We start from the raw sequence: 19,992 nt of genomic DNA on the forward strand, positions 1-19,992 counted from the left end.
CTCGGAGGCCGCACCTCTCACCTTATTCACCCCCACCCGGGGGGCTAGGAGCAGCGCTCCGTTATTCTCAGCCGCCGGGCCTAGTCGCTGGCGTCAAGGCCCGGCGCGCCGAGAATAACGCGGCCGGCGCGCCTAATGACGTCAGCCGCGCATGCGCAGTTGCCGTCTTCCCCTCCTCCGCCCCGCAAGACGTGGTGGCTTGATCTTGCGGGGCGGTGGAGGGGAAAGAGTCCGTCCCTTTGAGACGCTGGCCCAACGATCGGTGGGCACCGATCGCGGGCCAGTCCCCTCCCGAGCACGGCCGTGGTGCTCACTCCCCTCTCCGCCCCCCACAAGCGTCAAACCAGGGTTCGGCGCCATGTTCACGACGGCAGCGACCAGGTGTGGTTGCCGCCGCCGTCGTGAACCGGTCATGAACGGCAGGCCACTCGGCCCATCCGGGTCGGAGAATTGCCGGTCGCCGTGAAAAACGGCAAGCGTCGATTCTTCCAAGCGGGGGGTCGCGGTGGGAGAATCGCGGAGGGGCGCGGCGTGAGTCATCCTGCCCTCCTGCGATTCTCCCACCCGGCATGGGGAGTGGAGAATTGCGTCCATAGTTTCTGTGAAGAATGTAGAATATGAATTTTTGACCTCAGCATTTAAGACAGGATGAAGTTCATACTAACAACAGAACATGACCTGGGTGGATTATGCATATGCGAATTGAAAAGACTGCTGCTGTAAAAGACCATCATACCAAGAAATAACACCAGCCGCCCTATGGCAGCAGCAATGGAACCAACACGCCACCATTAAACCACTTCCCCATCACAGATCCCACAGCCCACCCACCTGGCTTCAACCTGCCACACTAACATTGGGCATTCCTCAACCGTTTCTGCACTGGCTAAGAGCTATCTGCAGCCAATGGGTACAAGTGGTATTTCTCAGCGAATCCCGACTGCAGCTGTGGTGTACGCCAATCAATGACGCACATCATTAAAGACAAAATCACTCGGAGGGCTCAGAGCTCCATTTCGCCGCTATGAAAACTATTGTCTGGCTCGATGATTACTGCACTCTCCAAATGGAAATATAACTGCTGTACTTCATCACTTATTTTCCAATGTGTCTGCAGTTTAACTCACCATCATCTTCAAAGGCAAGTTGGGATAAGCAACAAGTATGCTAGCCTTGGTAGTGACACTCACATCCCATGAACAAATATATTAAAACACTCTTAATGTGATCCAAGACTCTCGCGGACCTGGCCTGCAAAATAGTGCCCCCACTTTGGCTGGCTCGTGTGCCCCGAACCACACCCCAACAGTGCCCCCAGCCCCTGATAAAGATCCCCCTGCCTGAGGATTGGCCCTCCCCCGACTGTGGTGGCACAGGACTGAGTCTGCAGCCACCATGCAGCACCATGTAGATTTAGGACTGAGGGTTGTGAATCTATGGAATTCCTTGCCCAGTGAAGCAGTAGAGGCTCCTTCATTAAATGTTTTTATGATAAAGATAGATAGTTTTTTGAAGAATAAAGGGATTAAGGGTTATGGTGTTCGATGGTGCCGGAAAGTGGAGCTGAGTCCACAAAAGATCAGCCATGACCCCACTGAATGGCGGAGCAGACTCGATGGGCCAGGTGGCCTACTCCTGCTCCTAGTTCTTATGCCGAGTTCCCGACGGATGAGACCACACGTGACCGACACAGTAAGGAACTCGGCCGGTCGGCGGCGGAGCATTGGGGATGAGCCTCAGGCAATGACCTGAGGCCATCGATACGCCGCATTGTGGGTAGCGGAGCATCGCAAAAGCGACGCTGCCCCCGATTTGGTCATAAACTTTGATTCCCCGGCAGAATGCCGTACGCGATTTCGGCGTCGGTGATTGTATGTTCTCCCGCCAGAACCGCTCCTGGTCTGCGCTGACGCTGGGAACGGCGCTCAGGATCGATTCCCTTTCAATGCAAATTTATACGTGGCAGGGAGTTTGAGGGATTCCATCTGAATCCTGTTATCGGGCCGGCCACTCAAAATGGCGTATTGGTATTGCCACTGGGCAATTACAAAGTAAATACTGGTAATCCAGAGACGCAGAGTCATTCTCTCGGGACCCAGGTTCGATTCCCGCCATGGAAGATCCTGAAATTTGAATTTAATTTTAAAAATCTGGAATTAGGGCGGGATTCTCCGATCCTGGGGCTAAGTGTTTACGCCGTCGTAAATGTCGGAGCTTTTAACGACGGCGTCATCTGGCCTCTAGGAGCAGCGATCCTGCGCCTCACAGGGGGCCAGCACGACACCGGAGCACTGCATGCAGCTGCCGATATGGGTGCCAGCACGGCCGGCGTGAGTCCGCGCATGCGCGTGGGTTGCCTTCTCCGCGCCGGCCCCTGGACAACATGGCGGAGCCCAAGAGGGGCCCAGAGCCCAGCAACATAGGCCCCACCCCCCGGCCGGGAATAGCCCACCCGCCGATCGGTAGGCCCCAATCGCAGGCCAGGCCATCATGGAAGACCCCCCCCGGAGTCAGATCCCCCTCCCCCACATCAGAATGCCCCCGCAACATGAAAGCCGAGGTCACACACGCGAATGACGGCGGTGGGACTCCGCCGAGCGCGGAGAATCGCTGGGGGGGGGGAGGGGGGCGGCGCGTTGAGCGGCTCGCACTGGCATTGGTGCCAATTCTTCGGCAACCGGAGAATCGGTGGACCGCCATCTGAGCGGTTTCGCGGGATTCGCGCCCCCCCCCCCTCCAGGCGCTTCTCTGACCCGGTGCGGAATCGGAGAATCCCGCCCTAGATGTCTAAAGGTGATCATGAAACCAGTGTCAATTGTCATAAAAACCCACCTGGTTCATTAATGTCCTTTAGGGAAGGACATCTGCCATCCTTACCTGGTCTGGCCTGCATGTGACTTCAGACCTACAGCAATGTGCTTGACTCATAAATGCCCTTAGGGACGGGCAATAAATCTTGGCCCAGCCAGCGATGCCCAGATGGACGAAGAAAAAAAATACCGAGGTCCAGCAGCTGGCTGGCCTCCCCTTCTACAACACAAATCTTGCCCACACCCTCTCCACCACTGACAAGTAGGGACATCCCTCCCCCTCAGCATACATGCATGAGGATGACCTGACCACCCCGCCAACCCCACCAGACCCCAACATCAGATCCCTATATCAGACCCCCCCATGTCAGAAATTTCCTCTCATCCACCCCCCCATCAGTAACCGCTACCTGGCAGCTAAAGCACAGTTCAAGAGAAAGGAAAATTACTGCTTTTTCACTTACCTGTCCCTTACACTTGCAACTTCAGACAAAGGTGTAGAAAGCAGCAGCTGTTACTTAGTAACCTACATCACTAGGCTGAAACCCCTTCAGATCCTTTGATCTGTGAGGCTTCTCTTCACTTTCAAAGTAAAATTGTTTTTAGTCGGGTGCAATTGACAGGGTAATAGCTTCCAAACAGCCAGGTGTCTGGATTGTTTATTTTCATTTCCCCTCACGCTTGAATGCATCTCAAGGAATAGCTGGGATAGATGCGGGGAGGTTGTTCCACTGGCAGGTGAAAGCAGAATTAGGGGGCATAGTCTCAAAATAAGGGCAAGTAGATTTAGGACTGAGCTTAGGAGGAGCTGCTTCTACCAAAGAGTTGTGAATCGGCGAATCGCCAGATCTGAGAATTGTCGGGGGTGGGCGCGAGAATCGCGCCACACCGCTCCGTTGATGGGCCGCTGATTCTCCAGTCACCACCACACCACCAACACGGGGGTGTTGAAAGAGGCCCCTGTGGAGTTTCTCCACGGTCGACAGGCCGAGTGCCCGCTGAGTTCCGCCTAGTCCTGCCGGCGTGGGTTACGTATGGTCCCACCCGACGGGACCTCAAGAGTTCTGGCTGTGGGGGCCGTCCAGGTGGGGTGGCGGGGGGATCTGACTCCGGGTGGAGCCTCCAAGGTGGCCAGGCCCGCGATTGGGGCCCACCGATTGGCGTGCGGGCTAATTCCGGGGGGGGGGGGGGGGGCAGCGCGCCGGCGCAGTGGACAGCACTCCGGCGCCGTTCTAGCCCCCTAGAAAGGGGTGAATGCCTGGGCCTGAAAGCATATTGACTCCGGCATCACGTGTGCAGGTTTTGACGCCGGCTACAACACTTGGCCAGGATTTCAGAGAATCCCGGCCCTGGAATTCCCTGCCCAGTGAAGCAGTTGAGGCTCCTTCATTGAATGGTTTCAAGATAAAGATAGAAGGCTTATGGTGTTTGGGCAGGAAAGTGGACCTGAGTCCACAAAAGATCAGCCATGATCTCTTTGAACGGTGGAGCAGGCTCGAAGGGCCAGATGGCCTACTCCTGCTCCTAGTTCTTACTCTGCTTTGAACATAACCACCATTTTAATAAACATTTAGCTCTGACTTAAAGTTCCTGGTCACATTAAAAGCAAGTAAGTGCTTTCTGCTGAGAAAAAGAGGAAGTGAAAGTACTTAGCTCCTAGATATTTATAAACATTGTGGTTAGGTTCAAAGCAGAGTACTTGAGATATGGTTCAAGAAGGCAGCTTATCACTAACCTCTCCAGGGCAATTAGGGTTGGGCAATAAATGTTGGTCTAGCCAGGGACACCTCATCCAGGAACACACACACACCAGGAACTCTGAGGCGAGTAACTCCTGACTTCCCAAAGTCTGTCCATCATCCATAAGGCACAAATCGGAATTGTGTTGGAATACTCTCCACTTTCCGTGATAAGTATGGCTCCAATAACACTCAAAGTGCAACACCATCGTGGACAAAGGTACCCTATCCATCACTTAAACATTCAGTCCCTCCACCAGCAACACGCAGTGGCAACAGTCTGTGCTATATACAAGATGCACTGCAGTATCTCACCTGGGCTCCTTCAATAATATCTTCCAAGCCGGTGACCTCTACCACCTAGAAGGGCAAGGGCAGCAAACACATGGGAACACCACCAACTGCAAGATCCCCTCCAAACAATACACCATGCTGATTTGCCACTATATTGCATTTGTACATTGTCACAAGATCAAAATCCTTCTATTTTCTTCCAAACAGCATTGCGGATTTACCTGCACCACAAAAACAGTATACTACCACCGTCTCAAAGACAATTAGGGGTGGTTAGCACTTGCTGGACTGGTAGTGACACCCACTTACCATGAAATTATTAAAAAATGCCCTCTTCCCGACACCACTCCGTTCCTCACTCACTCAGCAGTCCCTCTCCCAAAGCCACTTCCTCCCACTCATACAGTTGCCCCTCTCTTCAACCACATTCCTCCATTGCTGCTGGGTCAATATCCTGTGACACCCTCTCTAACAGCACAATGGGTGTACCTACACCACAGGTACTCCAGCAGTTTGAGAAGGCAGCTCACCAGCACCTTCTGAAGGGCAAATAAGGATGGGTAATAAATGCTGGTCCAACCAGAGATGCCCACAACCTGTGAATTATTTTTTTTTAAAAAGGTTGAGTCCTACGAATTTGTTCATTAACTTTCGTCTACGGTTTCTATAAAGGAATTAGGGTCTACCAAGACAAGCAGGTTTGACTCTGGGATCTGACTTTTCCAGTATTAATATCAGCTGTGATCCTACAGATGTCAAGGTTCACCCAAGTCATTCTCCCAAGTGGAGGAAGTGCTGAATGGTACATGGCCAGAGGCACCCGGATTACTTTCTATTCAGTTGGTGGCTTCTGGAGGTTTGGCACCACCGACAGTGGGAGCTCAAATTCACAGATAGAGATAATAAAAGGCCAAAGAATCAACGGTTCTGATAGTAAATTGAAAGGGATGATGTAGTAGGTAGATGTTAAATTTGGAGATAAGGGAAGCATGTACCAAAAACCTTGCACCTCAACATGAAAGCCGAGGTCACACACGTGAATGACGCCGGTGGGACTCCGCCGGTGGCACTGCTGGGAGTTGGGACAATTGCAGCGAGGCCTCCCGTTGACACAAATGCAATTTGGGCTTCTTGCAAGGTTTTCTGCTTCTGTAACCAAACCTGCCCGAAAAGAATAGGAGTGGAAAATCCTGGCCATAGTATATGTTGTTCCAGTCACATAGAACATAGAACATAGAACAGTACAGCACAGAACAGGCCCATCGGCCCTCGATGTTGTGCCGAGCAATGATCACCCTACTCAAACCCACCCGATACCCGTAACCCAACAAACCCCCCCCCCCTTACTTTTTAGGATACTACGGGCAATTTAGCATGGCCAATCCACCTAACCCGCACATCTTTGGACTGTGGGAGGAAACCGGAGCACCCGGAGGAAACCCACGCACACACGGGGAGGACGTGCAGACTCCACACAGACAGTGACCCAGCCGGGAATCGAACCTGGGACCCTGGAGCTGTGAAGCATTTATGCTAACCACCATGCTACTGTGCTGCCACATATCACCTTTCACCACCATTCCTTAGATGATGAGGAATCTGGAGTTGTACAAAACACATCTCCGTCTCATTCAGAGGTATCCCACTGTTCCTCCTGGAAAACCTGATTATAGAGTCATAGAGGTTTACAGCATGTAAACAGGCCCTTTGGCCCAACTTGTGCATGCCACCCAGTATTTACCACTAAGTTCGTCCCAATTGCCCGCATTTGGCCCATATCCCTTTATACCCATATAACCGTCTAAATGCTTTTTAAAAGACAAAATTGTACCCACCTCTACTACTGCCTCTGGCAGCTCATTCCAGATACTCATCACTCTCTGTGTGAAAAGATTGCTCTCTGGACCCTTCTGTATCGCTCCCCTCTCACCTTAAACCTATGCCCTCTAGTTTTAGACTCCTGTATATTTGGGAAAAGATGTTGACTATCTACCTTATCAATGCCCCTCATTATTTTATAGACATCTCTAAGATCACCCCTCAGCCTCCTACACTCCAGGCAAAAAAGTCCCAGCCTATCGAGCCTCTCGTTATAACTCAAACCATCAAGTCCCGGTAGCATACTGGTAAATGTTTTCTGCACTCTTTCTAGTTTAATAATATCCTTTCTATAATAGTGACCAGAACTGTCCACCATATTCCAAGTGAGGTCTGACTAATGTCTTGCACAACAAGACGTCCCAACTCCTGTATTCAATGTTCTGACCAATGAAACCAAACATGCCGAATGCCTTCTTCACCATCCTGTCCACCTGTGACTCCACTTTCAAGGAGCTATGAGCCTGTACTCCTCAATCTCTTTGTTCTATAACTCTCCTCAACACCCTACCATTAACTGAGTAGGTCTTATCAGGTCCTGTCCCGATTCGATCGATCAAAATGCATCACCTCATATTTATACAAATTAAATTCCATCTTCCATTCATCGACCCACTGGCCCAATTGATCAAGATCCCTTTGCAATCCTAGATAACCTTCTTCACTGTCCACTATTCCACCAATCTTGGTGTCATCTGCAAACTTACTAACCATGCCTCCGAAATTCTCATCCAAATCATTAATATAAATAAAAATTAACAGTGGACCCAGTACTGATCCCTGAGGCACACCGCTGGTCACAGGCCTCCAGTTTGAAAAGCAACCCTCTACAACCCCCCTTTGTCTTCTGTCTTCAAGCCATTTTTGTATCCAATTGGCTACCTCGCCCTGGATCCCGCGAGATTTAACCTTATGCACCAATCTACCATGCGGTACTTTGTCAAAGTCCTAGCTAAAGTCCATGTAGACAACATTAACTGCACTGCCCTCATCTACCTTCTTGGTTACCCCTTCAAAAAACTCAATCAAATTCATGAGACATAATTTTCTACTCACAAAGCCATGCTGACTGTCCCTAATCAGTCCTTGCCTCTCTAAATGCCTGTAGATCACGTCTTTCAGAATACCTTCTTACAATTAACCGACCACAGATGTTAGGTTCACCGATCTGTAGTGCCCAGACGTTTCCCTGTGGCCCTTCCTAAACACAGGCACAACATTTGCTACCCTCCAATCTTCAGGCACCTCACTTGTGGCTGTCAACGATTCAAATATCTTTTAGGGGACCCGCAATTTCCTCCCTAGCCTCCCATAACGTCCTGGGATACATTCATCAGGTCCCGGGGATTTATGTACCTTGATGCGCTTTAAGACTTCCAGCACCTCCTTCTCTGTAATATGTACACTCCTCAAGACATCACTATTTAATTCCCCAAGTTCCCTAACATGCCTTTTTCAACAGTAAATACCGATGAGAAATATTCATTTAGGATCTCCCCACCTCTTGTGGGTCGACACATAGATGACCCTGTAGATCCTTAAGTGGCCCTACTCTCTCTCTAGTTACTTTTTTGCCCTTCATGTATTTGTGGAAGCTCTTTGGATTCTCCTTTGCCTTATCTGCCAAAGGTTTCTCATGCCCCCTTTTTGCCCTCCTGATTTCTTTCTTAACTCTACTCCGACAGGCTCTATACTCTTCAAGCTCTATACTCTGATACCGAAATCGTGGCAGGCGCAGGTTTGATGCCGGGTCGAGATGCTTCGCCCCTTCCAAATCGGTGTCATCGAGATGCACGCATGACCCCATTTGAACATCATTATCCCGCGATGCTCCGCCTCCAAAGGGCCAACTTCCTGACGCCGCAGCCACGTGTGGTCTCAGCGGTCGTGAGCCTGGCATGGCGGCTGCAGAGAGAGAGGGCACGCAGACGGTGTACAGCAGCGCCACCTCCAGCGAAAGCTGGCCGGGGGGTCTTCTGCCAGGGCTGGGGGGGAAGGAGGGGGGGGGGGGGGGGAGAAGAGAAGTAGTGGGGGGTGACCAGTAGGTGGGCTGTGGGGTCGGGTGGGCGGGTACACGGTCCAGCACAACCAACACCACCTTTGCCTGCGCGATTGGAGCGTGTGTGCATGTGTGTGTGTCAGCGGGGTAGGCGTCTGCACAACATGCCCAGCACAGACCAGGCAATTCTCTCAACATTTGTTGCATGTTCCGCAGGTGTTTGACGTGGCGCCAGTGCTAGCCCCTTACTGGTAGCAGAATCGGTACTCATGTGGCGCCGATTTTTCCATCGTGAAACACCACGGATCCTCCGTTGGCGTCAGCACTTAGACGCAGAAACGGAGAATCCTTCCCATGATCGTTTCACCATCTTTTATAAAATTTTAGTTTTACTTTCACCTACTCAAATCTCAGTTTTCTCAGGCATTTGAAAAAAATTGTTTTATGAAAGCAAAATCTGCTAAGAATTTCTACAGTATAAAACTGTAGCTAAACGGTCATGCCTGAGTATTGCAACTTTTAATATTGTCGTATTATCAAATTAAATCCAAGAGTTCAAAATGTTTTTTTAAATATTCACGGTACCTTATCAATGTGTCGTCATCCACAATCATGAGCCAGGGAACCTCAGGAACAGCAGGACTAACAAATCGTTCCAGAATAGCAAATGTTTTGCCACAGTGCCCTTACACGTACAAGAAATGGAAAAATGTTCCAGTTAATCTTTTCATACTTTTAAAACAGTGCAAGAAATAATTTTTTACATCTGGCTTGTAATGTTCAATATAATGTGTCCACCTTGCTGTAAGACATCACTTTTTCTCCAGAAATAAATTTCTATATCTGGGTCAAAAAGAGAAAATGCTGGAAAATCTCAACGGGTCTGACAGCATCTTTAAGAGAGAACAGAACTATTGTTTCGAGTCTGAATGACTCTTCGCCCAGATGACTCTGACAAAGAGACTCTAAATGTTCTTTCTCCACAGATGCTGTCAGACACGCTGCGATTTTCTAAATTTATATTAAAAAATAGAAAATGCTAGAGTACCCGATTCTTTTTATTTCAATTAAGTGGCAATTTAGCGTGGCCAATCCACCTACCCTGCACATCTTTGGATTGTGGGGGTGTGACCCACGCAGACACAGGGAGAATGTGCAAACTCCACATGGACAATGACCCGGGGCCGGGATTGAACCCGGGATCCTTGCACAGTGAGGCAGCAGTGCGAACCACTGCTCCACCGTGACGCCCAAGATTTTCCAGCATTTTCTCTTTTTGTTTCAGATTCCTGCATCCACAGTAGTTTGCTTTTATCTATATCTGGGTTCACTGGGACAGGAGCTCAGATCAGCTCCTATTAGACACCATCCCAAGCTTTCTTCCCCAGTCACATGGTAAGGCATGATGTCAAATGTAAGTTTAACTGTCAAAAACAGGTGGGCTTGGGTAAAGTATGAAGTAATCATGCTAGAAATTTCAAGGAGAAACCCAAGTTGCTGTCTTGAGGTTTTAACTGAAGTTGGGTGACACAGTACAGATAATAGGAGGCAGATAATATAAATGCCTTTACAACATCACTTGTGGGTCAGAAGGAGTGTGTTCTCCACGACCATCAAGCTAACCCTGTAAAAACCCTTCTCCCTCCACAATCTTGCCCTGCCCCTGAAGATCACCAACCTGCCCAAAGTGCTTTCCCGAGCCTCCTGTGATCACCCTTGAACTCCCCACCAGTTTACTCACTACCCCTAGTTCCTCGGCTGCAGCCTTTTCTAGAGCCTGCCTCACCCAACAGGTAGCCGAGCCTGTCAATCAGGTTGACTTTTGTGGTGATAAAAAAAAAAGAGAAGAAGAGGTAAAAGAAAACAGCTAATTATAAAAAAAAGGGAAGGAAAGGTAAGAGAAGAGTCGAGGACAGAGTTGGTCGACCGGGTGGCAGCCGTGACAGTGAAAACAGACATCGACAATCAGGCCAATATAGAAGAACACACATGGAGTAGGAAGCATCGTTTCAAAAGGCTGAAAGAGTTGGTGACTCAAAGACCAGCCAGTAAATCAACCTTTCTAAAGATGAAACAAGATCACAAATCCAGTTGAAGTACAGCAGACCAACAAGGAGATCTTGTTAACCCGAAAGACTGAACGTGTAATGAACTGTGTACAAGGGACATTTTTGAAATTGTTATGCATATCATGTTTTGTAAAGCACTGTCATATTTGTTAACCATTCACATTTCCAAAAGAAGAGGGATGTGGTGATATGCATAGTAATGTATGTAGTCAGATGTACAACTTCCAACTAGCAGGTGGGGACTCTACAGATCAGCAGTTGGTAATAAGTCGTACCAGAGGACAGTCACATTAGAAGTAGCTCCAGGAGAATTCACTTTTTCATTACGGTTTGTATTATAGTTCGTTAGTTATCTTTTCACATGTTCATTTTGTTAATGAACTCTTAAGAGTCAAAGAACTAGGTGTGCTGTGTGCATCTTTACCACAGCCATAGCACCGAACATAACTTTCTGGTGAGGAAGCTGAAAAAATAGTCCAACAGAGTGGAGTTAAAACTCCACAGTGTTTAGGAAAATCAACCTAATTACTCTTTCACACCGAAACCCGGCCCCAGTAAACATAAGTACCATTATATCTGAATTAATTGCAACTATAGGACAACAATAACTAGCACTTACAATTAAACTACCATGTTGTAATAAGTGCATGGAGGCAGAAGTCACTTCATCAGAATTCCTTTTATTAACAAAATCAACATCAGTACAGCCAGGTGCATTCAGCTTGCTGTCTACACTGGGAGAGCAGAGGATCTGACACTCCCTGAGAAGAGGTTCCCTGATTGGCCCACTAATCAGGGAACTCGTATTCTAATTGGCCAATATCAAAGGCCTAGTCTAAGTCATTACACAGGTGTTTTTTAAAATGCAACACAACTTGTATGTTTGCAACACAGAGGTTTGAATGAAAATAAATATAAATTTGATTGAATATGATAGCATATTTACAAACGTTTCATAACACTAATACACATGGAAATGTACTCATACGCTAATTGCCAAAAGCAATCAACGTGATATATCACTTTTGCAAATCGCATTCCCCTTAGTGCAACATTCTACCTTTAGCTTGCCTCGCACAACATTTAAAAAACCTTGTTAATATCATATCAAACAACTCTACAAAGTTCATACGTAGAAATTTGAAATAGTGTCATGAACATTGTACTTTGCAAGCCGAGTATATTTTAAAATGTACCTTTAACTCAAAGAAAGCAAAAATGACCCCTGAATGTATGCAGAGGCTGCTGGGTACAGAGGCGGACAGTGCGGAAGGCCTACCTCAGAGCACCAACACTTCGGCAAAGGTTTTTTAAACAGAAAACAGTCTCCAGCACTCACCTCCACAACCACTCACTCTCTCCACTCATTCTTCATTCCCTATTCATGCCAACCCATGTCACATTTGCCTTCTACCCACTCACATGCGGCTGGATTCTCCACTCCCCAGCGCCGAAACTGTGTTTGGCGACGGGGCGGAGAATCTGAATTCTCCACCCCCTGAAAAGTGGCGTACTCTAGGAGTACGCCACACCGATTATCCACGGCCTCAGGCCATTACCTGAGGCCCGCCCTGCGATGCTCCACCCCCGACCGGCCGAATTCCCGACGGCGTGGGTTACGTGTGCTCACACTGTCTGCGAAGCTCATGTGGCGGCTGCAGACTCAGTCTGGGGCCGCCACAGTCGGGAGAGGGCTGATCGGTGGGCTTCATTCAAGGCTAGGGGCACTGTGGGTGGGCAGTCTGGGCGTGCGAGCGGCCAATGGAGGGCACTACTTTGGCGGTCCAGGTCCACGGGCTGAGTCTGCCATGGTGCACGGCGCGGCTGCTGCAGGCTGCTGTTGTGCGCATGCGTGGCCTCTGAACCGGAAGTGCTGGGGGCCGTATCAGCAGCTAGAGCTGCAAGCTCTGCGCTGCCTCCCTGCTAGCCCCCAGCAAAACGGGGAATTGGTGGCCTTTTGACGCCAGTTTTCGTGGCGTAAAAGACCACCGTTTTCATGCTGGCGTGGGGACTTAGTCTCTAAAATGGAGAATCCGGCCAATGGCTTCTTAAATCGTGTATGCTAGCTTATGCTACCCTACCCACCCCCATAACCCTTCATTTCCTCTATGTCAACCTGTGCTCCTCATTGTCCTTTACAGCCCCGGCGCCAACTTAGTGTATTGTCTGTGAAATTCAGACACTTCGACCAGTTTATTATTCAAACATTTTACCCAGGTGCCCTTATTTTCGAGATGAACTAAGGGCAAGTGCAAGTTAACAATTCAACCCAAGTTTATTTTCAAACACAATAAAACAGTTATCCCCAACTATAATGTGCCTTAAGATTCTTACTACTATCCATGCCGATGAACTGGAATAAGCTGCAGGTCCAATCCTCTAAGTCTCGGTTGTCTCAGGGCCTTTGTCCGCGAAGGTGGGTCTCGCATGCAGTTCCTCCTGTCCTCTGATCCACCGTGTAGTCTTCTCCACTGCTTTTGCATCAAGGCTTCGCGGGAGAGGGTTTCTGGACGCCTCTTCCTTATACCCCTCTTTGCGTCCGTCCAAAAGCTTCCCTTGGCCAATGAGATCTCGGGGCAGGGTAGCAACACCCAATAGAGTTGCCGATTGCAAATCTGCAGGACAGCAGGTACCCAACCCCAGGGGCCATCTTCAGGTATACTGCCCGCATATATCCTTCTCCCATATAAGGTAGTGTTGGGAAATCTAGGTGCCAGAAAGTATGACTTCATCTGGAAAATCCTCCCAATCGATCCATTTGCATTTCAAAAAGCTAATAACCACTTGGAGCTGAAAATCAAACTTTGAAATGGAAGGCACCCCACTGTGATAATCAACGGTTATGAAATCAGTCATGCAGCACAGATCCAGTAATAATAGACCCCAGACTATGTGAAGAGAGTGAAATAGCAAGCAATTACTTTTTTAAGCATCTCACAGTTTTTTCAAACATTTAAAGGACAAGATGTTGTCAATGTCTCAACATTTGGCAGTTGCTTTTGACAGTGCCTCTTGACAGTCCCAGTACGGTTATGCACTTTTACACATATTCGTGACCATTTTCTTTATTTCTAAGGGCATCTTGCCTCTCTCAAATATGTCCGCGGCCCATATCCAAAGGGGCACACCACTTTCCCAAAAGGTAAAACATCTTTCCCAAGGACCCCGTGAAGTCCATGCCTGCTCCTACCAGGTCTAATTTGCACAAATTGGGCGGGGTTTCCCACGCCTTGCACAGTAACTTCATTGAAGCCTACTCGTGACAATAAGCGATTTTCATTTCATGTTAGGTGACAGCGCAGGTAGCCTGTTATTGGCAGGGAATGAGGTCTTTTGGTCCTGCCACTGTCAACTGGGTTACCCATTTTATGCACCCCACCCCGCCTTCAGGGAAACCATGGCAGGGGTTCGCTGTCGACGGGACTGGAAGATCCTGCTGGCGGGAACGGCTAGAAAACTCTGGCCACTGTGTTTTTCATTCCACTTCCAAATCAGACATGACTGGGTGCACATGCTGTTTGGGCAGTTGCCTCTACTAAATGTGCATGCAGAAATCTACCTCAAGCTCATTTATACCTGACAATTATAGCACGTGGGTTGAAACACTTTTTGAACAATTTGGTCAATTGGTAGGCAGAAAGGGGAACCATTCCCATCTCTCCCGTTATCCCCCCTGTTCGTATAACAGTAAGAGAATTTTTTCTTTAGATTGGTGTATTAGTTGCCTGTTAATTAATGTTTGATCAATGCTAATTTTATTTTGCTTGTTCCAATAAAAGTCTTAAAAAAGTGAAATCTTGTCCTTCAGCTCTTTCCACTTGGCATTGGGAAATCTGTCTCTGTTACAAAGTCTCTACAGGGATTTGAACAATAATTCAGAGTTAAATGTGCTTGAAGAATCCAGAGAGGTAGGAATAATACTGATAATCTGTTCAAGATTCATTCTTACAATTTCTGAGGGTAGCCAAACTTCTTAATGTTTTGAAGGCTTGTAAATACCCTTCAATTTACATGTCGTCTTCTGTCATGTCATGTTATCACCTACTTGGGAACTGATTCTGGTCCATTATAACTAACACAGGCTGTTACACTGACATATATAGCATATGGAATCTGTAGAAAGAAGAACCATAGTTTATGGCTGAGACTTGCATTGGCTATCCAACCATAATCTATATACATACTGTACACATGTATAAAATGCTTAAGCTTAACCAGTTCATCAGACATTGGCAGCAGAGTTGATGGGAAAGAGCTGCTGAACTGTGAGACATCTTTGGGAAGTAATATATTTTTCAGAACAAAACTAGACAGTTTTATTAAGCAAGGACAAAGAAGGATTATTTAGAAAAGCTTCTAGACAGACCTTAAGAATCTAGAAAAGCAGATGAGTCAGTGTCCTCGAGACTTGATAAGTACAATAAATTACGAACCAACAGATGAAGAACTCAGGCTTCATCTTCAGAAAATGATTCCCTCATTCAGCCTGAACTTTGTTCAGCTGAAAAACATTAGCAGGTGAGGATCTGCCCCAACATAGCAGGTGCTGATGAAATTTTAATGAAACTTTTGAAATTCAGTCCACAGACAGAGAGAGGGGGTAATCTGGTCAATCATTGAACTGACCATTGCCAGCTGATTTGTAGCTTTAAGCTCCTTGGAACTCCCTATTTCAGTGCGTTCTATCACTTGACCAACCCTATGTTGATTGCATTGTTGATCTCATTATTTCTGTAATTCTCAGGTAAGAACTTAAAATGTTGTTGGGATTAAGGAAGTCCTACAAACAGTCGCCTGGTACTACAGAACTTGAATATTATTGTCGAAGCTTTCCATTTTGTGATTACAGGAAAAATGTAAGAATGCCAAATTTCAAAGATTTATACTACAGGAGAAAAGGGGGATTGGTTCAGCAACTCGACCCTGATTGGCTGAAGGGTTGCTATGGAGAAAACAATGTGGAGCTAACCCAGAGCATGGGGGGCTTATAGTTCCTGTCACTTTCTCATTGGGTCACCTCAGAGCTAGCCCAGATACAGCACTGTCTTCTATCTGACAATGTGGAAAATTGTCCATGTGTATCCTGTCCACAAAAAAACAGTGCAAATCCAATCCAGGCAATTACCCGCCCCATTGGTTTACGAGTAAACTGATTAGCGATATTCCGTTTGAGTTCTATCAGGACTGCTTGGCTCCAGATGTCTTTACAGTTTTGGTCCAAATATGGACTAAAGAGCTGAATTCCAGAAGTGAAGTGACATCGAGATTTTAACTGGGTAGGGATTCAATACATCCCAACAAAACCAAACTCGACGGGAATCATGGGTAAACGATTGCAGTGGCTGGAGTCATATCTAGCACAAAGGAAAATGGTTGCGGCTGTTGGAGGCTAATCATCTGAACTCCAGGACCACATCATAACAGTTCCTTGGGGCAGTGTCTCAGCTAACCATTTCAGCTGCTTCAACCTTTCCGCCATCATAAGGTTAGAAGTGGAAATGTTCGCTGATGATTGCAAATGTTCGATCCATTCACAACTCCTCAGATACTGGAACATTCCATGCCTGCTTGCTGCAAAATCTGGATGACAATTGAGACTGACAAGTGGCAAGCAACATTTGTGACACACAAGTGCCAGGCAATGACCAGCTCCAAAAAGAGAGAGTCTAATTATCTTTCGTGGTTTTTACATTGTTGAATCTGTATTACCATAGGAAGTAGCTGTTTCCTTTGTTTAAGGGGTCAATTAGTAGGGAACATAGTTTTAGGGTTGTAATGAACTCCAATTGGCTTTATTGGTTGGCCAATTGGAGTATGAGCTCCCTCAATGATAGCTCATTGAGGGGGCCCATATAATCACCTGTGTAGGCTTTGTGAGCGGTCTTACATTGACTGGACTGCCAGCAGCACTGTTTGTAGCTGCTCCTGTAATATCGTTATTGTAAATAAATATTGGTGTGGTGACGGAACTCCTGCCTCCGTGGATTACTACAGTGGCGACGAGGTAAACTACGAATTTTGCGGAGACCAGCTGCCGCACTCGGAGGGTAAGCCTTCCCATTTTAAAAATGCCGTTTTTTGGGAGGTTAGAGGCATTCGACCCGGCTATTGAGGACTGGTCCCAGTATGTGGAGAGAATATGTTACTTCTTCCGGGCAAATGATATACTGACGGACGAAAGGAGACGGCTTATCCTGCTGTCGCGTGCGGACCCTCAGCTTTCGTCATTATACGTAGTCTGACTTATCCCGATGCGCCGGACACGAAAACTTTCCAAGAAGTAACGGAATTGGTGAAAGAGCACTACGACCCAAAACCACCCCTCATTTTGCGTAGGTACAGATTCTACACAGCGAAGCGGGAAGACAGGGAGTCAGTCACAAATTTCTTGACCCGCCTGAGAAGGCTGGCGAAAGAAATGTGAGTTCGGCCCGACGCTAAATGAAATGCTTCGGGACCGGTTAGTGTATGGTATAAACGACCTCGCAATACAGAAACGCCTGTTGGCGGAAACGGAGCTAGACTGCAGGCAGGCGTTACAGCTCGCACTGTCCCTAGAAAAGGCAGCAAGTGGGGCGCAGGAACTACAGGGCACGCCAATGGAGGTAGAGACCTGTGACAAGGACTACCACAACGGGTCCTGCTACCAGATAGCCGCTCTCAGGAAAAACCTGAGGAATAGAGGGAAAAAGGAAAACCCCAGAACTGCCCCCAAGTCTGCCAGGACTAACTGGAGACAGAGGGAAGTACCGGCTGAGGCTCCCCCAACAGAGAAAGACCGTTTCTGGCACCAGTCAGAGTGGGGTAACAGCGACAGAAACCCTAGAAGGAGGTGGCAAAAGAGGAATAGCAGGTGGGGACGCAGGGAAGTACACAACCTAGACGCCCCATCCTCCTCCGAAGGGGAACAATTATATAATATTACAACGAAGAAAGCAGAACCCATTAGGATTACCCCACGGGTGAACTGGCGGCCGACAATAATGGAAATAGACACGGGTGCGGCCGTATCAGTAATGGGAGTGGCAGCATTTAGAAAAATCAAAGACGGACTCCAGCCACTAACCCTAACAAAAACATCAACGAAACTTAAAACCTACACGGGGGAACCCCTGGAAGTTCTAGGCACGACTCATGTACCTGTGGAATATGAGAAACAATTGCTCAGATTACCGTTGACGATAGTAGAGGGCTCCGGACCGAGCTTAATTGGATGGAACTGGCTGAAAGACCTAAAAATAGATTGGATGAAAATTTTCCAGAGTGGAAGCGGGCAGTTGAGTGGAGTACTCCAAAAACACCCGGAGGTCTTCCAGGAAGGTTTGGGGGAAATCATAGGCACCAAAGCAACTTTGCACGTGGACCCAGAAGCCCTTCCGAAATTTTGTAAGGCCAGGCCGGTACCCTTTGCATTAAGGAAGAAAGTAGATGACGAAATAGAAAGGTTACGGCGCGACGGCATTATCAGACCAGTACAATTCTCGGAATGGGCTGCGCCGGTGGTACCAATTCTGAAGCCAGACGGCTCGATACGTCTCTGTGGAGATTTCAAACAGACAGTAAACAAATACGCACTGCTAGACAAGTACACGATCCCGAAAATAGACGACCTATATGCCAAATTGGCAGGTGGTCTTTTGTTCACGAAACTAGACATGAGCCACGCCTACCTGCAGTTAAAACTGGACAAGTGCTCCCAGAAGTTCGCTACGATCAACACCCTGAAGGGCCTTTTTCGTTATACTAGGCTACCTTTTGGAGTGTCATCAGCCTGCGCTATATTCCAGCGTATGATGGAAAATATTCTGCAGGGACTACCGCAGGTGGCGATTTATTTGGACGATGTCTTAATCACGGGTAGGACAAACAGGGAACACTTAAGGAACCTGGAGGAAGTGCTCAGGCGTTTCGCAAAGGCAGGCGTACGGCTAAAAAGGGAAAAATGTGTTTTTCTGGCCCCACAAGTGACGTACCTGGGATATAAAGTAGACGAGTCAGGCTTACATCCATTAGAAGACAGAGTAAGAGCAATAAAAGAAGCCTCAGCTCCCACCACGGTCCAGGAGTTACGATCATTTCTAGGGTTGCTAACCTATTATGGAAAATGTATTGAAAATAGGGCATCCATCCTAGAACCCCTCCACCAGCTACTAAAAAAGGGGCAAGAATGGAAATGGTCCGTCCTCCAAAACCGAGCATTTAGGGACATTAAGGAACAGCTGTCATCCGAAAATGTCCTAGAGCATTATGACCCAAGGAAGGAGTTGGTGGTCACTTGTGATGCATCCCCCTACGGGGTAGGAGCCGTCTTATCCCATAGAGGAAGGAATGGGGAAGAACGGCCAATAGCCTATGCTTCGAGGACCTTGGCCATGGCTGAGAGGAAGTACGCCCAAATCGAGAAGGAAGGACTGGCGGTGATATTCGCAGTTAAAAAATTTCACCAGTATCTGTACGGGCGGAAATTCGCCATAGTGACGGACCATAAGCCGTTATTAGGGTTATTAAAAGACAAGTCAGTACCCCCGATTGCATCAGCTGGAATCCAACGCTGGGCGTTGCTACTGGCGGACTATAGATACGTTCTGGAGCACAGACCGGGAACGCGAGTAGCACATGCAGATGCTTTGAGCAGACCTCCCCTCCCGGACACTCCTCCGCAAATACCAAAAGTAGAGGCGACAGTAATGACTCTAAATTTTTCAGACACCCTACCAGTAGACGCACAACATATTCGGTTGTGGACGCAAAAAGACCCAGTTTTAGCCAAGGTGAAGCATTTACTGCTAACAGGGGAACTGGAAAGACCAGTGGAGCCCCAGATGCACCCATACTGGAGCAGAAGGGACCAAATAACCGTTGAAGATGGTATCCTATTATGGGGAGCCCGGGTAATAGTCCCAGCTCAGGGCCGTCAGGCAATCTTAACTGAGTTACATCACGGACACCCAGGGGTGTCTAAAATGAAGATGCTAGCTCGAAGCTACGTTTGGTGGCCAGGTTTGGACACAGACATAGCAGCCTTGGTACGTCGGTGCCAGGAGTGCCAACAGGGGCAAAGAGTGCCACCAGCGGCACCATTGCACCCGTGGGAATGGCCAGGCAGACCGTGGACCCGCCTGCATATTGACCACGCCAGCCCTTTCATGGGCTCAATGTTTTTGGCGATAGTGGACGCCCACTCCAAATGGCTGGACGTCCAC

The 19,992-nt window shown here is 48.0% G+C and overlaps 1 protein-coding gene across 1 annotated transcript in view; it reads right to left on the bottom strand.

Moving 5' to 3' along the window:
• The window catches only part of b3glcta (beta 3-glucosyltransferase a), a 258,971-nt gene that overhangs the window by 64,798 nt on the left and 174,181 nt on the right, over window positions 1–19,992 (bottom strand). The window contains exon 12 of the mRNA XM_038818599.1: window positions 9,306–9,405. Within this exon, the coding sequence (XP_038674527.1) occupies window positions 9,306–9,405 (100 nt within the window). The remainder of the gene's footprint in view (window positions 1–9,305; window positions 9,406–19,992) is intronic.

This window comes from Scyliorhinus canicula, chromosome 14 (assembly GCF_902713615.1).
Source record: "Scyliorhinus canicula chromosome 14, sScyCan1.1, whole genome shotgun sequence".
NCBI classification, from domain to species: domain Eukaryota; kingdom Metazoa; phylum Chordata; class Chondrichthyes; order Carcharhiniformes; family Scyliorhinidae; genus Scyliorhinus; species Scyliorhinus canicula.